We start from the raw sequence: 12,023 nt of genomic DNA, 5'->3' as shown, positions 1-12,023 counted from the left end.
ACTTAAGGAGGTAGACCTCGGTTAAGGGAAATAACTCTTAAAATCATCAGTACGTTTGTGTCAACCATTTTCAAAAATATATTCTAAGCTTCTAGGTTACATAGATTGTTTTCAATCTGTTTCAGGTAAATGCTTAAAATACATTGATGAACTTGACTTTTACAAACGCTTAACTGATTTAAAGAGTTATCTCCCTGAACTAAGGTCTACCCCCTTAAATTGGTAATAATGAATAAATGTCGATAAAGCAACAAATTGCTACTTCGTGGTCTTACTTGTATATTTTCAACAAGACACCAATCAGTAAAGTTTGTTTTAATTTTAAATCAGATGCTCTATTTAAGGTCGGCACATCATAACATCAGCAGTGCTTTTAAACTGACCTAAATGCTATTATATAAATCAGATATATCATGCATAGTAAGGATAAACATATCATAGAAAAGGGGACGAGAATGTGGTTCGGATGATCACCACATATACCGGCCTTCAGTGACACATATATTCGGTAATGGTCAACCTATTTATAATACAGATAGTTTGGTCTTTACAAACATTCGTTATTGTTAAATTGAAACACAACTTAATGCTTATTGCTATTTAAATTCATAGTCTTCCATCCTCTCCATATCATGTACTTATATATTGGACATTTTACAAGATCATACTACTATTGTCGGATTGTTTATAAATCCTATACACATAATGTGTTGGATGTGTACTGATAGATTCTTTAGTTTAGGAGGGCAGGCATTTATTTATTAGTTTGTATTAACTTTAAACAAGTTTTTTCGTATCTACAAGCTCACTTAATTCTGTACATTGCGTCTTTTGTTTGCATGTCGTTCTAAAAGAGGACCAAAAGATACCAGAGAGACATTTAAACTCCTTGATGAAAAAAATAAACTGACAATGTCATGGCTACAAAACAAAAAGAGAAACAGCCAAACAAAAGTACACAAAACACACATAGAAAAAATGTGACTAAGCAACACAAACTCCACCAAAAACTAGGGGTGATCTCTGGGGCTCCGGAAGGTGAGCAGATCCAGCTCCCCATGTGACACCCGTCGTGTTGCTCATGATTTTACAACCCCGGTAAAAACCTAATTCGAAAGTCAGTAGGTCACATTCGTGAGGGAAACTGGATTGAAGCTACGGCATTATGAGCATATACGATAATATATAGTTGAAACGGATATTCCATAACGGTCAACAAACAGTCCGTAAAATTTACGAAAGGAAATACAAACTTGTGATTCAAGTCATTTCTTACATCTCAATATTTTAGTATTTCACTTCATCTGTAGTATCATTTATTTCCAGTTCGAAGGGAAAGATTTGTTTCACAAAGGTATCAAAATCCAGGACATCACCAATGTAGCATAATGTGATGTTGAATGATAACAAAAGTTCTTTTACTGATTCTGGCTCCTTTAACGAGAGACGCTTGACAGTTAGAAGATTAACACACTCAGTTAGTTTTCCTGGGAATTGTTCCCTCATTTGTAAGAAATATGTTGTCGATACAAACAAAAATCGACCATCTTAATAGCGTTATTTTCAGAGAATGATGTTTTTATGAATTAAAAATTGATAGCGCTGTTGTAGAGGTTATAAATGTCAAATATTTGTCTACTATCGCAACAAGAACGAGATTCATATTGGTGTAGTGTTTTTTAAGTATAAACATATGATTAACGCCTACCCTGTGTAGTATAAGTTGGCTGGCTTTGATTGTTTATATAATTGCATTTAAAGGTTGCAAAGAACTTTCTGTATGAACTGTGTAGCCCCAAAAAATAAACGTGCTTTGTTATGCCTTGTGTAATTTTGGCAAGTGAGGATTAAACAAAAAAATATTTGTCTAGACAGATGTAAAGTGACATTTGAGAGCATGGAGATATATATAATATGAATATTCTTATACCCATTCAGTCATTTTATTTCGAATTTGTATCAACATCCTCAAATCTTTAACCCATTTTGACAGAATAAAAGGCCCCTAAATGACATATTTATAAAAAACGGGAAAATGGCCTTATTTATGTACAAAAAAATAAACGAAAAACAAATATATATCAACAAACGACAACCACTGAATTACAGACTCCTGACTAGGAACGGAAACATACAGAAAGAATGTGGCGGGGTTAAACATATTCTTTTTTGTGCTGTCCAAAGTACTTCTATGATATTCCTACTCATATGCACGTCTATACATCTCTCTTAATCTTGATCGAATTACCTGATCACAATGGGTTATTATGAGACAAAACAAAACAAAAATGAAATGGAACTTTAAGGACAAAGTCTTACAAGAGAACGCAAATATACCAAAGGCATATGTCGAAAACAAACTTACAATTCCCTGGCAAAACACGAAAATCGATGGAAAACTGTAGACTGAGCAACACAATTAAAAACTTTATTATATAAATCACCAAAATAAATGAAATATAATCCTGTCTGTGCCCTATATCAATATTCAAAATACCGACAAAAAAAATAGGACGTTTGAACTCACAGCCAACTGTGTGACTAAATATGGAGTTTAACTTTATTGAAAACATTTGTGACAGATTACTTTCATGTAACATATTGCAAAATCACAGTATCGCATATAGGAAATAGGTTCTGACTGGTCCAGAGAGTGGTCACATGTTACAGCACAAACTATTACACTGCTCATCAAAGATGAGGAAGCAATGACGAACATATTTGATAAATGAAAGAACAAACAGAATGACAGACAGACAAAAGGACAGAAGGATGCACGGGTGGGAGAATAAAAATAAATGCAGTATAGCCTATACCCCCTGAGTGGGATGGTTTTAATATCGGAAATCAAGTCTTAATAAAATGAACATAAATAAAACTAAAACTTAAGTATCAGACGTATCCCGCTTAGAAATAAAAATATCATATGCCTTTTTTATTAGACCAATCATGGACCCTTGCGGGTTTTTTGTTTCTTATATTGGTGTACATGCAACAACCAGTTACAAAATATAAATATAATGGATTTGAAATAAGAAATTTATCCTGGTAATGGGAGATAATCCAAGCTTAGCCGTTTTACTTTCGGTTGAATAAAAATGCATTATTCTTTAGATATCTATGTTAATATAAAAGATGTGGTATGATTGCCAACGTTCCACTAAATACCAAATGACACAGAATTTAACAACTATATGACACCTTACGGCCTTAAAACAATTAACAAAGCCCATAGTCAGCTATAAAAGGCCCCGAAATGACAATGCAAAACAATTCAAAAAAGAAAACTAACGGCAAAATTTATATACAAAATATGAACGAAAAACAAATATGTAACACATGAACAAACGACAACCACTGAATTACAAGCTCCTGACTTGGGACAGGCACATAAATAAAGAATGTGGCGGAGTTAAACATGTTAGCAGGATCCCAACCCTCCCCATAACTGGTACAGTGGTGTAAGGTTAGCTAAGTTAATTTATCTAAGTACAATAACTAAAGGTCATTTGTTATTGTCAAACAGAAAAACCAACGCATTATAATACAACAAAGTTAGAAATCAAAGATTAACATATTTTAACCATTGCACCGGATGTATTTCCATTAAGTATACATTAATGTTGTGTCTTGTTTTTTTCTCCCTCTCTCTCTTTAAAATCATATTAGCAATTTGCTTATGGTGTTACGTATTGTGTTTGCATTGTATATGCTTTTTCGAGATTTCAAGTGGGTGTTTATTTAACTTGCACAGAATTCGAGTGCTGAAGCAAATCAAAATTCTAACATGTGTGGTCTAAGTTTGAAACAAATCATGTATATACATATAAATGAAAAAAATACGATGTGATGTATACGTCATTGTTTTATCACACAGTTGGTTATTCAGGTTGATATGATCTTGGCAAAGTCCAACGATAAAAGTCAGTTATCGTTTAATTGTTTCAAAAAATTAACAATTTCAATATATACTCAGTAGATTTTTATTTTCTTGGACAAAGTACAATAACTTAAGGTCACTTATCATTGTTAAACAAAACAAAAACAATGCATTATAATGCAACAAAGTCAGCGATCAAAGATCAACATATTTGTACTATTGGACCAGATGTATTTTCTTCCTTGTAAACATAGGGCTTAAGGGAATATAAAACATATTTTTATTTTAATAATTTGGATTCTACTACCTTTATTTTTTAGGGAAAAGCCAATTTTACCAATTCATGTTTTATACAAACAATTATTTGGCCTTTTTAACTTTTTTGGATTCGAGCGTCACTGATGAGTCTTTTGTAGACTAAACGCGCGTCTGGCGTCTATGATGAGTTTATTGACAATCATGCTATTAACAATTAGACCGATTCTAGATGCACTTAGAACAGATCATTATGATGGCGACCAATATTACAAAACTAACAACATACAACATCACCATAAAAACCTTGTTTACTATATACAACTCGAATATAGGATGTCTTTCTCATTGTTATAGGAAAACGTGTCTGGTATAGTTAAGAAATGTGCATAATCTTAAACATTCTAACAAAAATTGCGCCGTTCTACAAACAATATCATATACTGTACTTTTTATAACCCTTCATACACCAACGTAGTAACAGTACAGAAAGAAGCAATGTTGAAAACGTAATTATAGAAACATAAGAGTAAAAAAAACTTTATTTTTATCTATGAAGTTGGATGTAAACTGTGTTATCCTGTGTATGTGTGAAACTGGTTCATGTGCATGATTGCGAAGAATATTATGCATAATCCATCTCGATTTCATTTGATTTAAGCGCATGATAGGGATTCAGATATCCATCACTGTCTACTCCACAAATGCCGCTACCCCTAGTCGAACTTCCACTGTTTCTCGCGCGATGAATATAATATATTGAGGATCCCCTATTCAATCTTCCATCATTTATTTCAACGTACTCGTGAGCCTCTCCTTGGTGTGCATGGTTTCGAGATCTATTGGTATGATTTGTGCTAGATTGAACTGTTCTTCTTTCTCGTTTCTTGCAAGATATTTCATATTTCCAACAAACATACATAAGAGAGACACATACTAGTAGCAGAAATAATATCGAAACAATGCTGATGTTTACGATGTGAAGTAGCGATAGTGGCATAACATCAGTACCTATCAAAAGATGTAAATATACTACAGAGTAAATGAATAATTTTTTATGAGAATATTAAAAAAGACGTATGTTTATTATTTAAGTTTATAAATATATTGATACTGTAAAACTAAAAGACACGGTTTTTTTCATGGCTTTCTAACGATATGACTAAATAATAAGTTTTTCAAAAATCATATGACTTACAGTCAGGAGTCGGTATTAAAGAAAAAGATGGAAAAAATGTATTTGCTTGCACATGAGATTCCTGCTTTATTTGTGAAGCACTTGGTTTGTTCTTTACATATGTATACATTTATAAGAAGAATAAATACAGATAACAGATTTCCAGAGGAAATCATATTTTGGGGTTGTTAAGATTTTCATTACAAGTCGGTGGCATCCTTTATAAAACTCCTGTTCCTATAATAACATTCAGCACATTTTAAAATTCAGGAGGTACTTAATTAAGTAACAGTCAGAAAGAAGTAACCCATCACTTGGGAGATAACTGCATTGAATTGTAAGCTCCGACGGCATCAATTTGTGATTTGATTGTCGCATATTAGGTTTACTGGCAACGCGTTTGATATCATCATGCTATTGAAACTAACATAAAGCAACATTAATTCATACATTTAAAATCAGACATACGTTGTCTGTGCTTTCGCATACATTTTCGTAGCATAAATTGCGAATTGATAGTATGCAAATTAGTAACTTCAACCCATCAAAATGAACGTTAAAAACGATGATGCATTAGAACAACCATGTTATGTACAAAAAAGGGAATTATAGATACGCATCCGAATCCGGTCGGAATGGGAATGTTAATCCGATGCTATGTGAAAGGTAACATCCCAGTTATTGCATTTTAAAACAAGAGTTTGCAGTTCTACACTAAGGGTTTATATACCTATAGATGCCTAATATACCAACAAAATCTCATGTTTGGCAGTCTCTCAGAATATATATTGTTTACTTGTTCGTGTCCTGACGACGCAGACAAATTTTGGACAACATAGACATATAAATTACGCAAAAACTGAGCATATTGCGCATTTTGTCATTAATGTTATTACCGCTTATCATTTTGTAGGTATCCATAACGAAAATAAATCAAGATAAAAACAAAAACTTGGGGAACTCATGATACCGATAAGAACGAAAACAGGTGCCAACTCTGTTATGCATAAAACTAAAATTAAAAAAAATACTTAACTCTGAGGAAACGGATAGTCCATAATCAAATGGCATAATTACAAGCTCAAACACATCAAACGAACGGATAGCAACTGTCATATTCCTGACTTGGTACAGATATTTTCTTATGTACAATCTAATAATAATGTTCGTAACGCGGATCTATACCAAGTAAAATGTCACAATTGGGTTTAAGTACAAATACATTTTGCTCGTTGAATTAAGCTTGACTGTAACATAGTGTACAAACTATAACAGTTATGAAAAATGAAAACACTGAAATCACATTCTGTATTACTAAGAATTTTTGAGGGAGGTGTTTTTTCAAATGCTCTATAATTTCCTATTTAATTAGCCTTCCAACTGTTTTGATCGAGCATGCAGACGAAATACTCATCTTGTGTAGACGACGTACGCGTCTTGTGAAAACGAAAGACGCGTCTTTTGTAGACGAAATACGCGTCTTTTTAGACGAAATACGCGTCTTTTGTAGACGATCTACTCGTATTTCGTCTACGAAATACGCGTCTCATGTAGACGCTATACGCGTCTTGTGTAACGAATTTCACAAGCTTTGTATCTTTGATGAAGTGTGTGTCTTATGTAGGAGCTTTAATATTTTCTATTGTTTTAATACAGTTATAAATTAGAATAACAATATTGCTTTTATGTTCAGCTTCATTTCGCTGGAGTTCTTTTGAACAAATATATCTAGCTTTTGAAATAAAACTTTAAAGAACGTAACTAGTCTTAGGTGTCTACTATATACTTATAAAGTTGAATAATTTCTTTGATTCTCTTTCGAAATTCAAAATATGAAGGATCATAATTTGTCCATTCGTTTTTGATGCGTTTTGTATTTTGATTTTGCCATGTCATTATGGACTTTCCGAATTGATTTTCCTCTAAGTTCAGTATATTTGTGATTTTACTTTATACATTTAAAGGTCGATTTTAATAATGGACATGATTATGCGTTGAAGGATTATGCTTTGGGCAGGACTGTAGTTGGAGAACAAATGAACATAAGCATTAATACCTTCAGTATGATCATCTGGTAAGACAGCTTCTGTGCTAATTAATACCTGGACACATCCTACTTCATGGTCGCATCTGAAAAATTAAAAAAATAAACGGTTTATACAACATGTAGGTTTTGTAATAGATGCTTCCGAGATTAAGGTCGGAAAAATTTAGACTGCCACGGGAATGAAGGTATATTGGATAGAAAAAGAAATCTAGCCTTGTAACTGGTCACCAACACACCCCTTAAAAAGTTGTGATAACGGGTCTTAACGTGCAGAGAGCATGCACTCTCTTTACGAGGCATTGGATGTTACGTTCCCATTCGGACCGGACGTGGCTTCAAATTTGTACATCTCTCACATCCAAACAGGGGACGCCCCACTTTGGCGAAAGTTTAACTGACGGTCGGAGGAAGACCAGTTGTGACTATACTTCTAGGTCCCGGTCAACCTTGGGGTATATATATTGAAAAGACTAGTTCTCATTTTATGACTGTATATTCACTACTATAGATGTTGGCAGTGCTATTTTTGTTGTTATTAATAATAAATAAACAGCTGCGCTATAAGCGCATGATACGCCCGACTGGTGTGGAAGTTTAACGCAATAATCATAAATAGATTCTGAGAAAGTTTTTAAGCAATAAACATATATTGTTTTTGAGATACGGCGGGACATGTGAACCCCCCCCCCCCTCTTTTCTTTTTTTTTTTTACAAAAAACTAAATATCACTTAAATAAAAGTTTGAATCAAAACCAAAAAGTATACAGATCTTAAGATTAATATAACAAAGAAGAGTGTAAAGTTTACAGCAATAATCATAAATTGTTTTTGAGATACGGCGCGACATGTAAAAAAAAACCTCCCCTTTTCTACAAAATACTCAATAGTTCAAAAATAAAATTTTGAATCATCACCAAAAAGTATACAGATCTTAAGATTAATATAACAAAGAAGTGTGTAAAGTTTTAAGCAATAACCATAAGTCATTTTTGAGATACGGCGAGACATGTAAAAAAAAACTCCCCCTTTTTTAACACAAAATACTCAATAACTCAAAAATGAAATTTTTAATCATCACCAAAACGTTTACAGATCTTAAGATTAATATAACTAAAAAGTGTGTAAAGTTTAAAGCAATAATCAAAAATCGTTTTTGAGATACAGTGCGACATGTGACCCCCTCCCCCCTTTCCCCTGTTTTAGTTACAAAGTGCCGTAACTCAAAAAGTTTTAATTTTATTTTCACCAAAAGGTATACAGATCAGTTAACCATCATAAGAAAAAACTATATTAAGTTTCATGATATTTAGATAAGTCGTTCTCAAGTTACGGTGCGACATGTTTACGCCGGACAGACAGACGGACGGACGGACGGACGGATAGACGGACAGACGGACGGACACCGGACATTTGTATACCATTAAACGCCCCGTCAAAAATTTTGACGGGCGTATAAAAACTAATACCGTGAAATCATAATATGTCATAAAATATGGACCGCACCAACAAACACTCAGACCGCAAATAATAGCCACCCCTACTAAATGAATCGTATGCTGGAAAATTCGTCTGACATCTGCATACACAAATTCCTTTAAAGGGGCTAACAAAATATAGCAGACTTGTTTCCGTCAATAGTTTTATGGTAATGCTTGTTCGTGTCGACCTTAAACTTTGACAAAAGACTTTTAAATTTCATAAATCGAAGACTGACATTAAAACATAAGAAATAGCGCAGTATAACTATCGCATCGTCGTTACTATACCTTCAAATCGTTTGAGGTTAACGCTTACTCAGGAGTAGTTACTCTACATATTTTTTTTTTTTTTTAGTCTTACACAAAATATAGCAATCAAACAACATCAACTGGATTGTAAACAAATACATTCAACATGTGACCAGAAACAACTAACATAGTGGAGCTTCAATATCCAATCATACCCCTTATTCTCTTAACTATTAGAGAAACCTTAGTAAAGAAATATAAGGTCAAGACTTAATAACAACTATCTTGTGAAAGGACCTCTCACAAATTAGTCCAAAGACAAGAGGTCAGATGAACAGAGGTAAAAAAAAAAAGCGTGATGGTTATTCCGAATAAGAGACATATATTGATGTTCATCGCATTATGCGTAGATGGACAAACGATATTCAGACTTTAAAGTTAGAGACTTTATATGTCATACATGTAGTATATTTCCTTCATTGATTCAGCTGGAGATACAAATGATACGTATATTCAAACCTTTCAGTAGTTCTGCATTTACATATACGTCCACACTTGTATCCATATCTTGATTCTGGGCACATGTAACAAGTTCTACCGCCTTTTGAATAGAAACCAACTTTACATTCTAGAATAAATATCAATATATGTATAGAATACTTGAGGTAACCAAATATACAAACCGTAAATGTATCTACTTCATTTAAAAGAAATATATAATTTTCCGAATCTCTCTTAATCGTAATACTTCAACACAACGGGTGCCACATGTGGAGCAGTATATGCTTACCCTTCCGGAGCACCTAAGATCACCCCGAGTTTTTGGTTTGGTTCGTGTTGCTAAGTCTTTAGTTTTCTAAGTTGTGTGATGTGTACTATTGTTTGTCTGTTTGGCTTGTTCATTGTTAGTCGTGGCGTTATCAGTTTATTTTCGATCTATGAGTTTGACTGTCCCTCTAGTATCTTTCGCCTCTCTTCAAGTTGTTTCAAATATTTTCCAATTTGCTTAACTATTGGTCTATAATTATTTTAAAACGTCTTTCTCAAGTTCTGATGGTGATAAATTTCACACAGTTTTCGTTTGTTGAGAAATTTCTATTGATATTCTCTGCTTTACTTTCGACATCATTTATATTATTTATGGATTTCACGAGTTAAATCTCAAACTTCTTAATAACTTGTATAAATATGTATCTATAGATAAAGATTGACACGATAGTAAATAGAAATTGTGGTTATTATTTTGGGTGTTTGATAATTTTGCAGTTCTTCGTTAACTATGTAAAATATTAATTGATTACTTTTCTGGATTAACCTAAACGCACACACACACACAAGCACATCGTTTTAGGTTTTGATTGATTGGTTGATTTTTTGTTGCTTAACGTCCAGTGGCAAATAATTCATGCATGTTCGGGGCGATTCTTAGTTTTGAAAGAGGACTCTTACTGTAATGGTTATGCAATATATATCATCTTACCAACACAGATCCCGTCCCTGAGCTCGAAATTGCTACAACAAATCTCTTCTATTGAACTGAAAATATAAATTTAAACAAGTAGATATAATTAATGCAGGCCTCAAAAGCTTTATATTCAAAATATCAAATGCAGTATTTTAGATTGAATCTGCTATAACTTGAATCCGTATATCCGTTATAAATATTAAAATGGAAATGCAAGGTATTATTAAGTTAACTTCTATATGATGTGTATCTACAACAAATTACCTGGCTCAGTATTGATAATATTATATTAGTTTATAAAATATACTAACCCATTGGTCGTTACCCTTTTACAATTAAATCCTCTACAATAATCAATACCAATACAAAAAACAAAAACATAAGAATAAAGCAACGACATAATGCATGCCGAATCAAACAAATTTATTATATATCAAAGTAGATTTGACAAGGAAATATTTGGGGAAAAAAATGAATTGCGAGGTAGACGTTTATTAATAAGCGATTAATGTTATCTGAAGATACAAATTTAATAGTTTGAGTGCAAAGATATCTTTAATTAAAATTCAAGTAACAATTAAAAATAATTGAAATTATCTAGGTCAATTCGAACTATGGAAGTTGTAGCTTTCAAAAAGTTCATATATGAGACAATATAAAAAAACGATCAACTTCCTGGTTCCAACGTTCACCGGTATTTTTTAGTTCAATTATCTTTTTGGAATTTTTCAAGTTTCAGTAATAACGAAAGTATATAATACACCAACTATTACAAATAAGCACTCCTTATATTTTTCCAATACAAAATAATATCACTTTAAAATGTTCATAACACAAAAAAATCATGTTGTGCACTGTTGTTTTCTGACAATTAAACCATTAAAAGAATATAAAAATCAAGGTAACAAGTTTCCAATTGTCACACATATGATAGATTGTATAAGAAAGTTCTCTCCGATTTTCTGTTTTATTTATAACTAAATATAAAAAAGACGATGTGGTATGATTGCCAATGAGACAACTATCCACAAAAGACCAAAATGACACAGACATTACCAACTATATATATAGGTCACACGTAAAGCATATTTTAAAACATTTGCCTTCTAAAACGTTGTCCCATTTGGTAATTTTCTTCCTGTTACCACTGTTCGGTTTTTTTTTTATCTGTAAAAACGTTTGATAGACCAAGATTTGATTTCGTTCAATGCAATGAGAAGTGCATTCATGAATGCATGACTACACATGTATAGTTTGAATGGCGAATGAGAATTCAAAGATGAATACTTTTAAGTTGTTATGTCATGTTACAGCCTTTTTGTGTACCTTTTATGAGTATTTCAATGTCAGCACTTTATATATGTTTGAGCTTCCATCTAATAGTAATTCAAATAAAAGGACAAACAGAACTGCGTAAATTCTTTTAGTTACAAGAAACTTTATCATTATACGAGACCAGGAGCTCATGAATT

General features: G+C 32.6%; 1 protein-coding gene across 1 annotated transcript; it reads right to left on the bottom strand.

Moving 5' to 3' along the window:
- Positions 1-4,748: 4,748 nt before the first annotated feature.
- LOC139484251 (uncharacterized) lies at positions 4,749-11,674 on the bottom strand. The gene is made up of 5 exons (XM_071267987.1): positions 11,655-11,674; positions 10,567-10,622; positions 9,606-9,714; positions 7,369-7,442; positions 4,749-5,146 (listed from the first exon to the last, which is right to left on the bottom strand). Exons 1-5 carry the CDS (start codon positions 11,672-11,674, stop codon positions 4,761-4,763), a joined length of 645 nt encoding a protein of 214 aa, XP_071124088.1. The 3' UTR covers positions 4,749-4,760.
- Between the last annotated feature and the right edge of the window lie 349 nt (positions 11,675-12,023).

This window comes from Mytilus edulis, chromosome 8, assembly GCF_963676685.1.
Source record: "Mytilus edulis chromosome 8, xbMytEdul2.2, whole genome shotgun sequence".
Taxonomy (NCBI): Eukaryota; Metazoa; Mollusca; class Bivalvia; order Mytilida; family Mytilidae; genus Mytilus; species Mytilus edulis.
The sequence above is the reverse complement of the archived record's forward strand: the minus strand, read 5'-3'. Positions and strand labels throughout refer to the sequence as shown.

Excerpts from the sequence above, each read along its gene's own strand:
- LOC139484251 (XM_071267987.1), bottom strand. The coding sequence starts at position 11,674 with ATGGGACAACGTTTTAGAAG. Across the intron at positions 9,715-10,566 it reads CAGGGACGGGATCTGTGTTG|AATGTAAAGTTGGTTTCTAT; the intron begins GTAAGATGATAT and ends TATTTATTCTAG. Across the intron at positions 7,443-9,605 it reads AAATGCAGAACTACTGAAAG|ATGCGACCATGAAGTAGGAT; the intron begins GTTTGAATATAC and ends TTAATTTTTCAG.